This window comes from Carlito syrichta, unplaced genomic scaffold, assembly GCF_000164805.1.
Source record: "Carlito syrichta isolate Samal-C Ts95f unplaced genomic scaffold, Tarsius_syrichta-2.0.1 Scaffold308488, whole genome shotgun sequence".
NCBI lineage: Eukaryota > Metazoa > Chordata > Mammalia > Primates > Tarsiidae > Carlito > Carlito syrichta.
The window spans coordinates 198,169-216,632 of record NW_007252584.1 but is presented as its reverse complement, the minus strand read 5'-3'; the positions used below and the strand labels follow the sequence as shown (position 1 = coordinate 216,632).

Genomic DNA, 18,464 nt, shown 5'->3' with positions numbered 1-18,464 from the left:
GTCCCAGCCACTTGGGAGGTTCAGGCTCAAGAGGTCAGGGCTGTAGTGAGCCATGATCATGCCACTATACTCCAGCCTGACAGAGCAAGACCCCAACTCAAAAATAAATAAACACATAAAATAAAAAATAAAGAATAGTCTTAACATGTCCTGTTAAAAACACTATAAAACTACTTCCCAAGTGGCTAGAGAATGAGATATTTTGTAGGTCAAATTAGCCTGGCTGAAATAAATTTCCAGCTAGGGCCATGAGCACCTCCTCTCTCACAGAAAGTACATGGTTTGCAGAGGACAACATAGTGAAGGGCCCCAAAAGGTCATCACCAGTGAAAAGTCTAGAATGGATTGTCCTTCAGATCCTTCCACCTCTAAGATCCTAGGATCCTAGAATATAATCTCACATTATGTCATAAATTCTGTTGGGGCAGAAAATGTTACCTCATAATGATAAGGTAAAATTAACATTGTTATGATCTGCATTTCCTATAGTATACAGCATAAACATTTGTCAACTGACTTCTCAAATAAGCAAAAGTTATTTTCCATTAGGAAGAAGTATAGGAGTTCTTAACTGGGGGGTGACAGGACCATCCCCTAGGAGTGGTGGGGAATCTGGAAATGTGGGAGTGGAGGTATTTTACTTGTCACAATGATGGAGGTGGGGGCTATTGGCACTTAGTGAGTAGGGGTCAGGGACACTAAACATCCTGGAATGTATGCGACAGTCTCACATAATGAAGGACTGTACCACCTGAGCCCAAAATGCAATAGTGTCCCTATTGAATATCACTAGAAGATCCCCATGTTATTTTCCATGCTCAAGTGAGTTGTCTCCTTTAGTTCTTAACCACACTCATCAGACAGTAAAAGGCATTTGGAAACAACATGACCTGTTGATGTCCCACTATTGTTAGTCAAAGAGTAGCAAATCTAGTCAACCTTAACTCAGGCCAGGTAGGAGTGTGTGTGTGTGTGTGTGTGTGTGTGTGTGTGTGTGTGTGTGTGTGTGTGTGTGTGTGTATAAATGGGCACTGCTTTAAGTGATTTCATCTCAAAGAGGATGGGAGATTTGTAGGACACTGATAGGAAATTACACTATTACATGAATGGTTCACTTATGTAAAAGTCATCAATCCAGTTTCTTGGAGGAGCATTCAGTACTTGCTGTATGCAATTTTATTTATTTTTATTTTTGTATGCAATTTTAAAAACTATCCATATTTTCCTTCCCTCCAAACCTGGGTGATCTCATTACCTCACAGTTAGCATGTCTTGTCAAACCTAAACTTGCTCCCAGTGCCAAGCTTCTTTCTTAGCCTCCCCAAGGCTGGCAGGGCTTCCCTCATGCTGCCCATTACTCAGGCCACTTTACGTACAAGCACCATATGGACTGTAAGAACTATTCCTGGACCTGATGATCCACTGACTGTGAGGGCCATGGAATCAAAACTAAGTACAAGGGTTTTTGTGCCAACAGTTATACTCTTATATTTCAATGTTCCCTACTTCAATGCTATCACTCAAAACACTTAGAAAATACCTCCTGTGCTCAGGGGCAGATTCTTTTCTTATAAACTTGATGGCAAATCTTTGCTTTGGTGGGTATCTTGGTTTCAGATTTTGGAAAACAATAAACTTTATTGTGCTGTATGGTGAGTATCATGGGCACAAAAAATGGATAACATCAATTTGGTTCAAAATTAAAGGGTGACCATGTTAATAAGACTACTTTTCTGAAATGGCTCATACTAGAAAAGTGTTTTTAAGGAAAGTTTCAAAAATATTTTAAGCAGCAGCAATAATATTTGGACAAATATTCTTTCAATGTGATACTCTGAAGACTACACACTTTGGAATGTGTAGCTCTGATGAGCTGACGTTTTAAAAACAATCACATTAGTTGATAATGATGCCTTGTATATCAACATGGATAAAACTGACAGAGCATGTATAAGATAAATGTAGCTAGTTAGGAAAATCACACTTTGGGAATAGAAATTTGGATGCTTTCATTTCCTGTATGGTGTGATTTTTGATGTTGTCAGTGTTTTATGGAGAGAAAAATCTCAAACAGAAAGACAAATGTGAGGTTGAGGCCAGCTAGATCCCTCCCCAAAATATTCTATAGCAGAAATGGAGGCGAGGCTTGCATTCAAACTGTTCTGCACACGTAGCTACTTCCTTGTGGGTTCTTCAGTTCAAGGAAAGATGCTGAGCAGCCAAGATGTGGGCATCGGTCACCATTACCTGTTCCAGCTCGTAGGCCTTGGCCTTGTCCTCATCACGGTCGGCATTCTTGCGGTAGGCCATGCCCAGGCCCCATACAGCCAGGATGCTATAGATGTTGTCCCGTACCCAGGCATCCTTCTGCTCATGGCTGGCTGACAGCAGCCCCGTGACAGGATTCTATCAGAGAAGAGACACAAAAGAACTCAGCGTCCCACTCCACTCTAGCTCTGCATGCCCAGGGAAGCCACCTTCCCTATGTGGGCAATTCAGATACTTCATGTACCTAAATAGAAGGTGCCGGGCAAGAGGACATCTGGAAGTCCTATTTAGCTATGACATCACTGGTATTCAAAAGGCAGCTGAGTCACTAAAAAGCAAACCTTCCCACAAAAAAATTATACACAAATGTTCATAGCAGCATTATTCATAAAAGCCAAAAAAAAAGCGAAAGCCACCCAAATATCTATCAGTTGCTGAATGGATAAACAAAATGTGATCTATACAGATAACAAAATACTATTTGGCAGAAAAATGAAGTATCAATACATGCTACAACATGAATGGACTACAGAAACATTATGCTAAGGGAAAGAGATTGGCTAGTCACAAAAGCCTATATATTGTATGGTTCCATTTGTATGAAATGTCCAGATCAGGCAAATCTACAGAGACCGAAAGTAAATTAGTGGCTGCCTGGGCAAGGAGTGGGAATGGAGTGGGGGAGTGAGTGGCTGCTAATAGGGTTTTATTTTCTTTTTGGAGGAGATAAAAACGCTCTAAAGATGATTGTGGTGATGAGTGCACAACTCTGTGAAGATACTAAAAACCACTCAACTGAACACTTTAAATAGATGAATTGTATGGCAAGTTATACTTTAATAAAGCTATAAATTCCCTAAAAGCCAGTCCTAACAAACTCTGTGCTTAGAAATAAAATGGATAAGATAGGAAAAGAATCACGTAAAGCCTCATTGACTTTCCCTGAAAATATACAAAGAAATATATATCTAATAAAGTACACTACAACAATCAGAACCTTGCCAGCTTAAAAAAAAAAAAAACACTTTACTCAAAAGGGTGCCATATTATTTACAAGAGAGCTCATGATAAAACTCTCTTGGGTACTTTCAAAGTAACAATGCAAAGGTTACTAGATATAAAACATTGGCATCGTTTCACATTTCCATCTAAAAAATTAGATATTTGATTTTCTCCTTTAACTAATCTATGTCCTCTACCAAATCATCTAAAACTCAACAGGCACAACAGCGTTCTGTATATTGACATAGTTTTGCAGCCAACAACTAATATCAATGATATTAAGTCAACCACAATTGAAGTCCAGGAATGGCTGAGTGAAAGTACATATCTTATTCCAATAGTGGATACTAATGTTCTTTTTTAAAAATTCACTCTTTACCAACAATATATAACACAATCATCTTTATCTGTTCTGAGGCCTGTGGGGTAAGCCTGAGACAGGAAACCATCAGGCGACCCAGAGTAAGAACTCAACCCATTCTTGGCATCCCCACCAAAAACAAGTCCATTAAAACAAACACCTTCCAATGGCACAGCAGTGACCACTGACACATAGCAAGTGTGGTCTGGATTATGAAACATCACTGTCCTGCTTACTGAAAATCATCTCTTTTATCCTTTAATTTCGGTTTAACTGCTGGAGTAAATTAGTTCAGTCCGACACAAAGTTAGGCTGTCTGTTCCCCTCGTTTAACTACAGAGAAGCAATCTGAGTGTTTCAGGGGATCCCCACATTCAAAACTATGGATATACAATCCATGTAAAATTAGGGTGTTACTACAATCAGCAAAAGGAATATTTATTTATTTTATGACTTGCTACTCTCTTTAAGTCTATTAAAAAATGTACTGTGATGGAAGAAGATGTGGGTGGTTCCATTTGATGTGATTCATAAAAACTGCAATGACCAAAGATTGGCAGATACTCTGCCATCATCAGTCTGCTGTCCCTTCTAATAGGAATCACCCAGTGGCCAGGGATGGTGGCTCACGTCTGTAATCCCAGCACTTTGGGAGGTGGAAGTGAGAGGATTGCCTGAGTTCAATGGATCAAGACCAGCCTGGGCAACATGGTGAGACCTTGTCTCCACAATAAATCAATACAAATTAGCCAGGCAAGGTGGCAAATGCCTGTAGTTCCAGCTACTTGGAAGACTGAGGCAGAAGGATCACCTGAGCCCAGCAGGTCGATGCTGGAATGGTCATGAGCGTGCCACTGCACTCCAGCCTGGGCAACAGAATGAGACTCTGACTCAAAAAAAAGAATGGCCCAGTGGTTGTTTCTTCAAGTCACTCCCTTATTTGGAGATGGATTGTGCTGCATCACCTGCATTCTCACTCACTGATTCCTGTGAACCACTCAAACAGGTCTATCTCTAGAGAACTCTGGAGTCTTTCCTTTACATTAGATTTGTAAATGGAGGGGCAACAAAAGTGAACTCTATGTAACTACCATTTTTATTAGGAAAAAACAAAGTTGGGGTCCCTCTTTTATCTTTAAATATTACTAGTGGATAAATATTACATTGATACTTTTGAAACAAAAAACCTGGCAACTTTGCCCTCTCCACATCCAGGTCTTGCCTTTCTCCTTTAAGTTTAACCTTGAATTTTGCTCATTCATATAAATCTTTCTGTTTTGCTTTACTAAACTCTGTGCATTTTGCCAAAAAAAAAAAAAAAGACTAAATATCAGTGACAAATTTGGTAATAATATCCACTCTCCCATTCAACAGCTATTTTCTGAGGTGACCAGATGTGTGGTCACAAAGGACAGGGATGGAGCAGATTTCAAGAAATGGCAACTCCAAGGACAGCTAAGAATAATAAGTGGTAGGTATCACAGCACAGTCTTAGCAGAGATTGCACAAAGTTGCACTGACACTCAGCACCCCTGCCGCAGGTGAACCTGACAATGATATCCTTAAACTCTATATAAAAAAGTCCAAGACAGATGAGCCTAATATAAACTGTCTTTCATTGAGGGCAATGGGCCAACAGCTGGCCAGACAGGCCTTTATCTCCAGCCATTTGTTTGCCTCTCTTACCTTCTCCACCTCTTCTCAGTTTCTAATCTAGGGAAAGTGCACCTGTTACTTTTTACTGATGAGAAAAAAGGGCAGGCCACTAAGGCCTAGAATTGATTGAGCCCAGGGATTGGCCCCTATGCTCTGGTGACAAACATCACTAAAATCTCAGTGGTTTACTACAACAAACATTTATTTCCTGTCCACACCTCGTGTCTATCCCTGGCCAGCTGTGGTTCTGCTCTGTGTTATCTTCCCTGTAGGAACCAGGCTACTGGGGCAATTTGTATCTAAGACACTGCCCATCTTATGCAGAGGAGAAGACAGAGTGAAGCATGAAAGTCAGTTCACCATGAAGATATTACAATCCTAGCTGGGCTCGGTGGCTCAGCCTGTAATCCTAGCACTTTGGGAGGCCGAGGTGAGTGGATTGCCTGAGTCCGTGGGTTCGAGACCAGCCCAGGCAACTTGTGTGAGACCTTGTCTCTACAATAAATAAAAAAATTAGCCGGGTGTGGTTGTGTGTGCCTGTAGTTCCGGCTACTTGGAAGGCTGAGGCAGAAGGATTGCCGGAGCCCAGCAGGTTGAGGCTGCAGTAGCTGCGAGCATGCCACTGCACTCCAGTCAGGGAGACAGGGTGAGACTCCAACTCAAAACAAACAAAAAACTTAAAAAAAATAAAAAAACAATCCTAGATGTGTATGAACCTAACAAAAGGTAAAGGAGTAGACATAGATGAACAGAACACAGAGTCCAGAAATAATGTACATGAATATAGCAGACTGATTTTTAACGAAAGTCTAAAGACAATCGAAGGGAGAAAGAACAGCCTTTTTAGCAAAAGGTGTTGGGACAAATGGACATATACATGTAAGAAAATGAACCTCAATCTAAATCCCAACCCTGTAGACCAGTTTGGGGAATACCGTCATCCCAACCATATTGAGTTTTCTGATTCATGGACCTGGAATGTCTTTCTGGAACAATCTTAAGTATTGTTCTCATGCTATAAGCTTCCTAAGGGCAAAGTCTATCTTTTTTGTTTGCCACTCTAACCCAAGGTCCTGGCCTAGTTAAATAACTAATAAATAAATGAACAAATGTATAATGAAGATTATATTTTCATTGATATACAGTCTGAAATATCTTTTCAAAGATACTTAAAAGCACAGACATTATCTGCCTATAAGGCCTCACCTTTGCTTTAAAAGTAGAAAAGTGGACAAAACAAGGCAGCTGCTTCAAGCATAGGAAATGGCTTGTTGCTAAAGTCAGAGCTGAGATGGGTGAAGTAGATAATAGTCACCTCACAGGGTGGAGGTGAAGTTTAAGGAGGCTGAAGTTAGGGCAGTGAATTTTAGTGGAAGTGGGGGTACAGCAGTGAAGGGTGACCAGAGAAGACAGGGTACACGACTTTCTAGGGTGGTGTATATGTAGTTTAAGAATACATATTCAACATTATAATTTTCTACATGTAAAATGAAAACCCAAAACTAAAATCTTCCTCACACAAGCTAGAGAAACAATACTTACACAATCTTCTTGGCTGGTGGCAATACAAAGAAGATGATTCTCAAGGCAAGCAGCAGATGGGCTAGACTTTAACACCAAAAGAGGGCAGAGCTGTTAAAACGTGACATACACTGCCCCTTAGTAGAGGTGTGGGGGTGGGGCAGCAGGTAAGGCTGCAAAGTAGACACTGAGCCAATACTGGAACAGCAAAATGCTTATAGGCTTGGAGAGTAGATGGAAACCAACTCGATGGAATTCAACAAAGATTTATTTATTGGGCCCACATGTTTAATAAATGTTTGCTGAACTAATTTTATTAGCCATCATTCCCACACTTGAGTTGACTCAGCTCCCTTTATACATACACTCCTACACTGGGACCCCAATACATCTTTAAACAGAGCCTCTTCTCTCTTTGCCAAATCACCTCCCCCCACCCAAGAAGCCACCTTGTGACCTAGCAGCAACTTTCCCAACACTTGGGCACAAGAAAATTCGGCTGTATGACACTGACTTCAAGTTTTAACAGCAGTGTACCAAAAAGCAATGCGTATTAATAGAAGAGGAGTTTCCAGACAATAGTCTCACTAAACTGCCAGTCTGGCAGAACACATCTGGTGCATGTTTTCACCAACAAACACCCTGTTTTAAAGGGTACATTCACTACCTAAAGCATACCCAGAGGAGGGTGATAGGACGACTGTACCCCACAACTTTAAAATAAAAATTAAAAAAACAACTCCCCCAAAACAACAAAAAATAACGAAAAAATACAGAATTACAAAAATAAAATAAAAGCTAGAATCCAAGTCTCCTGGGAGCAGGGGAAGAATACAGGTGACTTAGAGGAGGCTTACGGGAAAGCAAGTCAGTCGCTTCAAAGAGATGAAAGGTCGTCCTCTCAAAGAGGGACTCCATTTTTTCCATTACTGAACTCTTCATATTTCAACTCACTATAAGAGCTACCTAACATTTAGCCCTGTCCAAACAGAATGGACAGGGTTGTAGGTAATGCAGACTCAGTCTCTGGTCTTATGTGGGCAGAAGGACCCTGAGGTCCACCCCATATGGGAGGTAACATGAATAATGTGATTAAGGGTATGGAGGCTGCTCTGAGTAAGAGTTCAAATCTCTGCCCTGCCGTTGACTAGCCATGTGATCTTGGGCAAATTACTTAAATTCTCTGGGCCTTGATCGCCCTTTCTATGAAACGGAGAGTTCAAAGCAGACTGGAAAGTGTGTGTCCCCTTGGGCCCTTCACTTCATCCCTGCCCTGATAAAAATGCTATTGCCTCTGCCTGTTCCCCCTTTTTTTCTGATAATGACCTGTAATTTCCCCTGCTCTGACTCAGTATGGTTCTGGTGGGGCTGGCCCTGGCCCCACCCACAGGAAAGGATATGTGACCCAAGCCTGGCTAATCTGGGCATGGTTCAGGGATGGGCACACAACCCAAGCTGGACCAACTGAGACATTTTCCATCTGGACTTTTGCTGGAGCCACTGCAGACAAACTTTGTTTTCTGTAGAGCCCATCTATCTGTAAGACTGTCACCTGGAGCTGCCAAGGGGCTACCTCTGCCACCATGTGGGATGAGCCTGCTAGAGAATAAAGTCCCTTCAGAGTCAAACAGGGCCAAGCAATATAGAGAGACATACTGTATTTGATGATCTGAGCTCTTGAATCCAGCCATACCTGAATCTGGAACAATCCCCTGGACTTTTCAGTTATTTGAGTAATACATTATCTTTTGTGCTTAAAGGCCATTTGAGGTGAGTTTCTGTCACTTACAACTGAAAGAATCCTGACAAATACAACCATGAATGCTTATATGGCCATGGTGAACTAGATGCACTTATTTGGTGCTATGAAAGACATGGAAGATTGAGGCAATACTAAGGCAAAATACACCATCTTTATGGTAGCACCAAATTCCTTGCATCTAACAGTTTGCAATTTAATTGCTAGCTGGAGGGCATAGATATAAATATTGTCATCTATGCACCAGAAATGGCACAGAAAGTACAAATGCCTTCCTTCCCATTCCACAAGAAAATTGAAATCACTTCTTATTGATATCCTTGCCTCTAGTATTGGTTCCTTCTGACCCATTCTCCCCAAAGGGTGATCAGAGAAGGACCTAGAATCTCAAGACTTTCCTGTTCAGAGTTCTCCAGTGCCTACAAGGCAGCATCTAAATCCCTTAGATTGCTACTTGAGACTCAGGTACTCACATCTAGCTTAATCCCCTGACATTCCTTCCTTAGATCCCGAGGAAACCTGAATTAGTGTTTTCTGCACAGGCCCTGCTCTTGCACTTCTGGGTTTGTGCACACTTTCATTCCTCCTCCTCACAAACTACTCTCCTTTAGAGGCTCTCTCCTCTGTGAAGCCTTTCCCGTTCTCCCAAGACCTAGTTCCCTTTCCTAGGCTCCATGAGACACCCCTATTCTTGGTCTTTTTTTCCTTTAGATTGAAAATGGGGAGGTTAATGTTCGTTTTCACAATGGTTTTCAGATGCCCACCACAGTCCTGCTGAGAAAGCCACTTGGTTCAACTGATGCCGGAAACGGCCTTCTTGGGATTCCCCCTCAGCAGCTTCTGATTACCCCCCCAACCACGTGCCCTGGGGTTACCCTTGGCTCTCTGTTCCATGGGGCTCGATCCATGATCTGTCCCCTCCCCCAAAATTAAAAAAAATAATGCCTGTGTGTATATCCCCACCTTGCTCAGTTCCAAGGGAGAACGAGTAAAGTACAGCTCGATTATCCAAATGACAGATGCAGAAGAGACTAGGATAAATGTTGAAAATATATGATTACTCACCACTCCCACCATGTTGGTAAAGCAAAAACAAGAAAGTGAAAATCTCATTACAAAAACTCCAGAAACTAGTTAAATTCATGCATTGTGCCAGAATTTTGTTCTAGCAACTATATTTTAAAATATTAAAGGGGAAAGGGGAAGGGCAATGTTTTAGACTTGAGATGTGTTTTAAAGGAGGAATTATAATAGCATTTATTTAAAAGTGACTGCAACTAGAATTGAGACTACTGGCTGTATGAGTAACACTTTCTTTTTACTTTAAAAGATAGATTTTGTACAATTTGGTAAGTTTAGAGTGGTTCAAAGAATAATCTTGAAACCATAAGCTCTGATAGGCTGCATGCTTTACCTAAGGGGATCACAGGTATGCAATTCTCACTTTCAAATAATGTCTTTCTCTAAATTGCTGTGTATTTGATTTTCCCCCTCTGGGTTTACAAACAGTGCAAAAGCTACAAGCTCTCCTGGGTCTGGGGATTGCACCAAATGATATGACTGAATGATGGTTTATAGGGAAATAAACTGGGTCAGGAGCCAAGCATTGCAGGCATCCACTTCATTCCATCTTAAAACGTTCATAACTCACACAAACCACTCTGGGCTCCTTTTAAAACGTTCATAACTCCCACAAACCACTCTGGGCTCCTTTAGCTACCATCAAATGTGCAAACAACTTTATCATTCTTCTGGGAGACTTTAATCATTTGCCTCTCGCCAATTTCTGTTGTGGGAGAGGGGGTTACTGTGATGTCAGTGTAATGGAAACTTACAGAACACATTCAGTTTAGGGGTACTGTCAGTTCCCTCCTGGCCAACACCTAAAATTTTAGGTATCTTCAAGACCAGCCTGGGCAACTTGGCGAGACCTCATCTCTACAATAAATCAAAAAATTAGCCAGGTGTGGTGGCACATGCCTGTAGTTCTAGCTACTTGGAAGGCTGAGGCAGATGGATCCCCTGAGCACAGCAGGTCGAGGCTGCGGTGGCTGTGAGCGTACCACTGCACACCGGCCTGGGCGACAGAGTGAGACTCCAACTCAAAAAAAAAAAAAAAATGTAGGTATCAATGGATTACTGGGTGCCACACTAGTCAACTTTCACCTGAACAGGGATACTGCAGATGTCACTATTTGATATTTTCAAATATCTTGGCTGATTCTTATTCTGTAAGTTTCAGGTTCAGGTTTGGCTTTGGAGCATGGAGACATCACTTGTCACTCCTTATCTGGGCTCTTAACCTGGTATCTCCAGAGGATCTGCTACAAATTCACTGATGAGCTTTGGTGGGGTGGGGGTGAACAGATAAATCGAAGTCTATGAGACTCCTCAAATTTTGATGTGAGTATTTTTCTCAGGACAGGATAGGATATTTAGCCTTCATCAAAATCTCACATGAATCTGTAACCCATTTGATTGAGAACCACTTTTCTAGATATGTTTTATGAACATTAATTATGTTCTCCCTACCACTGTGAGAGAGATGTGATATTTATTTCACTAATAATAGAGTGATATCTAAATATAAGTAATAAGGAACAATATGGCAGAATGAAATTTAGTGGAATATTTAAAGAAATGGCCTACTAAAGTTTCAATATTTTAACACATAAAGAGAATGTAACTTTATTTGATATTCACAGAAATCTGGAGCATCTAAAGAACTTATCTCCACTACTCTCGCTTGGCTCAGACAAGATAGAGGGCTTATCACAGGGCTGTCAGTTCATGAGGAGGATGACCTTGAAAAAGGTCCCCTCAACTCTCTTGGCTGAGGTTCTTGAACTGTTAAAGGAGACTAGGTGATCTAACTAGCCAATTTTTGGATCCCTGCAAAGCTTGTACAGGTTATTGCAGTTCTCAAATTGTAAATGGAAGATTCAAGGATTATTTTCTTTGAATTACTCAAATGTTTTTATCTGACATTAAAATATTTAAAGGGTGTCCTGAAAAGGGCATAGCAAAGATTTTCTCCTTGCTGTAGCCAAAAAGAATTGAAAGAGGAGGCGCAGAAGGCAGGACCCTGGTTTACACAGGAAGGAGGAAATGCTATCCATGGACATTCCCTTTCTTGAATCAACACACAGACCAGACAACTGTCTGTTAGAATGTCCCCATTTGACCAGGTACTGGAAATGTCAGCTTCGCCATTATTGGATCCAGTGTTGCCCAGAATGCTGGTGCTTGTCCTTGAAGAGCACTTTGGCTTCAGTGGGGAGAAATATTGGGAAGAGACTGGGAGTAGATGCAAGGAGAAGATGGGTGGAGAAGTTAGCGCAAGGGAGAGACTGCGAGACTGGTGGCTGGTGGCTCAGACGAGGTGGTAATGGAGAGGAACAGAAGAAGCAGATAGCTTCAAGAGATGTTTAGGAGGTAAAATCAACAGAGATTCGCGATGGACCAGATATAAGTGGGAGAGGACAAAGTAGGAGCCAAAAAGACTCCTGAGTTGCTGACTTGGGTGATGGTACCCAGACTTGTTGGGAAAGACTATAGGTTTGCTGTAAGGTATAAGAAACTGGTGTGGCTTTCTCTCATTTTCTCCTCCTGGGGTCACTGTTGACAAAGAAGCAAAGTGTTCAAGTCAATAGAGCCAGTTGCTAAAGGGAAAGTGGTAGGTGGTGAGCTCAGCTACAGCCGGCTCGCAGAGGTTGGCGGCCAAGGAAGGACTCTGCATTTTATTCCAGGAGTGACAAAAGCCATGGAAGCCTATAAGCAGGAGAGTAGTATAGTCTGGTGCCTGACAGAAGATCACACACTGCTCTGGAGAGGAAAGGCTGAGAGTGAAAGCAGGGAATGAATCAGGAGACCAAAGGAGTGACCCAGGCAAAAAATGATGGTGGCTCGGACAAAGATGGTAGCAGTGGGTAAGGACAGAAATGGGTGGAGCTGACATATATTCTGGTGGTCTCATTCATTAGAAAATGCTCCCCATTCCAGGTGGGGAATGGGGGATCAGAAGGAATCAAAACTGACTCCTAGGTTACTCCTAGACTATGCTAATTAATATAGCCTTAATTTAAAAAAATTAAAACTCAAACATATAGGAAGGCAAAGAGAACAATATAACTTATATCCATATTCCCATCACCTAGATCCAACAAATAAAAGAATTCCACTGTAACTTTACAAGATTCTTTCTGTTTTAAAAAAAGAAAGAAAATATTACAGATCAAGTTGAAGCCTCTGTGGTCTTCCCCAACGGTTCACCAAGTTCCCAGCAGTTCTCATACTTTTTGACCTTAGGATTCCCTTACGCTCTTAAAAATGACTGAAGACCCCCAAAGAACTTTTGTTTATGTGCATTCTAGCTATTGATATTTATCATATTGGAATTTAAAATGGAGAAAACTTAAAATATTTACTAATTAATTTTAAGAAGCTTATTTCATGCCAACATGAATAACATTTTAATGTCATTTCAAAACAAAACAAAAAAATTTTATAACAAGAGAGTGGCAATGTTTTACATTTTACAAATCTCTGTTATACTAGCTCAACAGAAGACAGGTATATTCTCGTATCTACTTCTGTATCTGCTCTGTGGCAATGTTTTTTGTTTGTTTGTTTGCTGGTTTTTTAGAGACTCTGTTGCCCAGGCTGGAGTGCAGTGGTACAATCATAGGTAAATTTGACCTTCTTGGCTCAAGCAAACCTATCCCTCAGCCTTCCGAGTAGCAAGCAGCTAGAACTATAGGCATTTGCCACCATATCTGGCTAATTTTTAAATTTTTTTTTTTGTAGAGATAAGGTCTTGCTATGTTGTCCAGGCTGGTCTTGGATTCCTGGTCTCAAGCAATCCTCAGGCTTCGGCCTCCCAAAGTACTAGGATTACAGACGTGAGCCATAGCACCTGGCCTGTGGCAATATGTTATTTTAGTTGAAGTATATGAAGAAAATCCAGCCTCCCTCAGATAAGTAGTTCCAAAAGGAAGAAGTAATTTAAAAGTCTTTTTGGATAATTAAGAATATTCTGTGATACAACCAAAATTCAACAAGTGATAGTTTCTTAATGGTTAGTTGAAATGTGGAATCTGAAAACTATAACCATGAGCTTTATGTACACTGATGTTTTAAAATCCATTGATCTATCTTGAGCTTTAAATGGATCATTTGCCCATGTGTGATTTCATAACATCAAGCATTGGTCACTTGGAAAATATCAGTTCACTGAGTTATGCAACTCTCCCAAATGTTGACACATTTCATTATACAATATCAAAAAAACACATGTGTTAATATCACCACCAATCTCATCAGAAAACTTTTAAGTATCAGGAAGCTGTTGACCTCACAGTGGCAGATTCAAGTTTCCCAAAAATGTCCTTTCAATTGAAAGTTCAAATTTTATCATTAGCAACAAATACCGTCAGTTGTTTTCCTTGGAGCAGCAGGCTTACTTTGTTCATTTTGGAGAAAATGTCTGCCAAATGCCCAAGTCTGAATAATCATAGTTTGTCAATCTTTCAAGTAAAAATGGTGTTCCAGGAAAAAATCCTAGTAGTTTAAGTCACAACTCAGACAAGTGTGCAAGTGCTTTTCCTAGAGACAGTCATTCTACTTTGGTATGCAGATGTGCTTTATAGTACTTCCCACTACAACATGAAGATTGGATGAAACTTAAACATGAAAAATTGTTATTGCTTCAACAATAAAAACATTTTAAGTGCAATTGGCTTTTTTCCTTTTTTACTTTGAGGACATGACTCCTAGGATGATTTGGAGTCACTGCCTTGATTTGTGCTAAGGCATCAGCTTTCTATTATCACAACATTAAAAAATCCAAAGAATGTCTTAGTAACAGCATGAAAATGGTTTTGACCTCACAGAGACCCTCAGGAATCTGGGGACCACACTCAGAACTGCTACACTTCCCCAAAGCTGGAGTGTATTTTTCTTGTCCATGTTTAAAAATTTTTTACAACAAATATATGTGTCCAGAAGTAAGATATAACAATATTTTGAGTGTTTTAAAAGTTCTACATATATAAGCATTCTGTACTTATTCTTCTATAACTTGCTTTTTTCACTCCACTGTACATTTTAAAGACATTTATTTCTTTTTATTGACAAATAAATAATTGTACATATCATGTACAACATATTTTGAAGTATACATTGTTGAATGGCTAAATCAAGCTAATTAACATACGCATTGCCTCACGTACATATTTCTGTGGTGAGAACACTTAAAATCTACTCTTTTAGCTATTTTATTTTTTTAGATTAGAAAACATAGTTTATTTAGAAAGTAAATGAGAAATGAGAGAGAGAGAGAGAGAGAGAGAGAGAGGAGATTCACCTCCCCAAGGCAGGGGAGGGGGCCAAAGCCAGGAAAACACGGCCTGGTCATAGCTCAAAGAACACATATCCAGATCATAGCTCAGCAAGGCAATGGCTAGAAAATAAATTAGAGAGAGAGAAAGAGAGAGGAGATTCACCTCTCCAAGGTAGGAGAGGAGGCCAAAGCTTAGGAAACATGGCAGCAGTCATAGCTCAAAGAACACATGGCCACACCAGAGTCTAGTAAAGCAGGAGCATTAGCTATTTTCAAGAATATAACATATTGTTATTAACTATAGTCATGGTTCAACTTTAAAATTTTGAGGGTTATCCAATTTGATACGTGTAATTCTGAGTCATTCATTTTAACTGTTGTATAGCATTCCATTGTGTGGCTAGAACTCTATTTGTTCATTTCCAAATTGATGAACACTTAGATTGTTTCTAATTCTTCCCTTTTACAAACAATGCTTCAACAAATATGTCTTTGTACATGTCTCCTTGGGCAGTGGGCAAGAGTGCATCATTAGTGTCTATATCTAGATATGGACCTCCTGGGTCATAGACTATGCACAGCTTCAATTTCACTAACTCGAATTGCTTTCCAAGGTGATTATACTAATCAACAGTGTGTTGTTTACATTCTGTGGGATAGATTACGGGCTAATCACCAATTTAACTTCCTCTTCTTCCTAGGCACTCCAGCTTTACCACATTTCCCATCAATCCTTGCAGCTCCATGTGGCTACGTGCTTGAGTTTTAGTCAAAAGAATGTGAAGGAAAGTGAAGTACACAAGCCGGCACGGTGGCTCAGCCTGTAATCCCGCCCCTTTGGGAGGCTGAGGTGAGTGGATTGCCTGAGCCCGCGGGTTCGAGTCCCGCCTGGTGAGACCTCATCTCTACAATAAATCAAAAAATCAGCTGGACGTGGTAGCGCATGCCTGTAATTCCGGCTACTCGGAAGGCTGAGGCGAAAGGATCGCTGGAGTCCAGCAGGCGAGGCTGCGGTGGCTGCGAGTGGCCACTGCACTCCAGTCTGGGTGACCGAGTGAGACTCCAACTCAAAAAAAAAAAAAAAAAAAAGAAAAGAAAGTATAGTACACAACTTTCATGCTTTGTCCATAAAACCTTCCCAAGAACAATCTTTTGTACTCTTTCTTGATACACCAAATGGATGTCAGCATCCAGGGTGTTGCATGTTGAGGATGGCAGAGTCACTGGTAGCCCAGGTTTCTGGGTGAAACCCCCACTGACCTGGACCCACACTGGGCTGTTATATGTGTGAGAAATAAACTTCTCTGTTTAGCCAGTGAAATTTGGGTTTTGTTTGTTGTAACAGTTAGCCTATCTTAACTAATACATCTTCTCATAAGTTACCTCTTCCTTGTAACCTTGTCAACCCTTAGAATTATGCTTTAAGATAGTTGCCGTCTGTCAAAGTAAATTTGTGGTTTTAATTTGCTTTATTTTCTCAGATTACTAGTCAGTTTGAATCATTTTTTCACCTTCTTATTAGTTCCTCCTCTGCAAATTGCTTGTTTATACTGCAGAATACAATAATAGAAATACATAAAATTACTATAAATGATTAACAGAATCAACTTAATTAAAGGTATAAGTGAAGTAAGTCACTTGGATTTAATTTCTTTCTGGCACTATGTTGCAAATCACTTCTTTTTACTACCAAAAGAAGTAATGAAAAGAGAATATTTACAAACTCAGAAATGAAACAAAATCAAATTAAAACAAGCTCTCAGCTAAGATTGAACTTTGAATTCAATCAACTACACAAATGCCTGATTCTCTAAGAGCTTTTTTAGGTTTATGTTTTTGTGTTAGTTATATGAGAGGGGACCCCCCAAAAACCAGAATTTATTTCTAAAAACTTGTGTATTATTACATGCTTAAACTTCAGTGACCTTTAAAATATTCTGTTTAATGCAATACACCTATCAAGATGCTTTTTCCACTGTTCAAAACAGTTTGCAAACTCATCAATTTAGATGCCTTTTAGTGCTTCTGCCGTTTTTTGTTTCACCTCTTCTGTATCGGCAAAACATTTCTCTCTGAGAACTTTTTTCATCCGGAGAAACAAAAACAAGTCGCTTGGGGCGAGATTGGGTGAATAGGGAGAGTGGGGCATGGGGTCATGCCATTTTTGGTCAAACACTGCTGAACACTCAGCGTGGTGTGGCAGATGCACTCAAAAGTCACCCATTATGAAATGGGCAAACGTGTTAAAAGATTCCAGCCCCCCCCCCACCAAATTCACTGAAGCCAAGCACAGCCTCTCACAACAATGCTAGCTGGTACACTGATGCCCATGGGTTTCTAGAACACTTACCTAGCAGGGGAAGCCTGTACTACAAGTGGACCACCCTCTAAGAGAATTCTGAATTGTTTTGGTCCCCCTCATATATTGCTGAATAACAAATAATCCCAAAACTTGGTAATTTAAACCAATAAACCTCCATTATCTCACAGTTTCTGCAGATCAGGAATTCAGAAGCAGCCATAGCTGGGTGGGTCGGACTCAGGGCCTCTCAGGAGGTTTCAATCAAGACGTTGGCTGGAGCTGCAGTCCTCTGAAAGCTTGACTAGTGCAGAGAATCTGCTTTCAAAATGTGATTCAAAAATCTTTTTCATTCCGTAGCTTTTGTCTTTTAGTCTTATTTACATAAACTTCTTGTCATATATAAGGGGTTTTGCTTTTGCATACAGCTGAATTCACCAATGTGTTATTTTATAATGTATGATTTTTATAACTATTTTAAGAAATAACTCCCTATTTCAAGATCATAAAAGTATCCTATTTTGTTTAAAGTTTATAGCTTTTGCTTAGCTTTGCTAATGCATCCATTCCCTTCTCCTACTTAAAATGTGTCTTGGCTATTCCTGGCCCCTTATTACAGCATGTGAATTTTAGGACCAATTTCCATGAAAAGTTCTTTTGAGGGTTTGATTGGCAGTCTACTGAATGTATATATTAATTTGGGCTGAATATATCTTTACAACATTGAAGCTTCCCATTCAAGAACATGGAGTGCCTATTCTCTTATTTCAGTCTTCTTTTATGTCCCTCAATAAAGCTTTATAACATTTTCCAGGCATGTCTAGCCCTTACATATATTTAAAGGATAACTTTAATTTTGGTTGCTATTGTGAATACTTTTTATAAGAAATTATAACATTTATGAATTGTTTTTGGCTGGTGAAAACAGGGACCTTGATTATTGCATATGAATCTAATATAAGACAAACTTGCTTGAAAAATGGAAAACTCTAGTTTCAGTAGTTTGAGGTTATCTTTGTACTTATATCTGCAAAATAATAATAATCTCCATGCCTTTGATCTCCTTTTCATGTCTGTTACATGGGTCACAATTACAATGCTGACTAGAAATGGTGATAAAGGGAATCCTTGATGTTCCTGATTTTAAAGATATTGTTTACAATATTTCCTCTACTATTTTTTTTGCTTTATATGTTTCCTCAGATTCATGCTCCACTTTATTTTTTAATTTTTATCTTTATTTTTATTTTTTGAGTTG

General features: G+C 40.0%; 1 protein-coding gene across 3 annotated transcripts in view; it reads right to left on the bottom strand.

Annotated features, from left to right (window-relative positions):
* PHKA2 (phosphorylase kinase regulatory subunit alpha 2) overlaps nt 1–18,464 on the bottom strand; it is an 85,121-nt gene that overhangs the window by 55,873 nt on the left and 10,784 nt on the right. For all 3 annotated transcript variants that reach the window (XM_008065467.2, XM_021716230.1, XM_021716231.1), the window contains exon 2: nt 2,248–2,406. In XM_008065467.2, the coding sequence (XP_008063658.1) occupies nt 2,248–2,406 (159 nt within the window). The remainder of the gene's footprint in view (nt 1–2,247; nt 2,407–18,464) is intronic.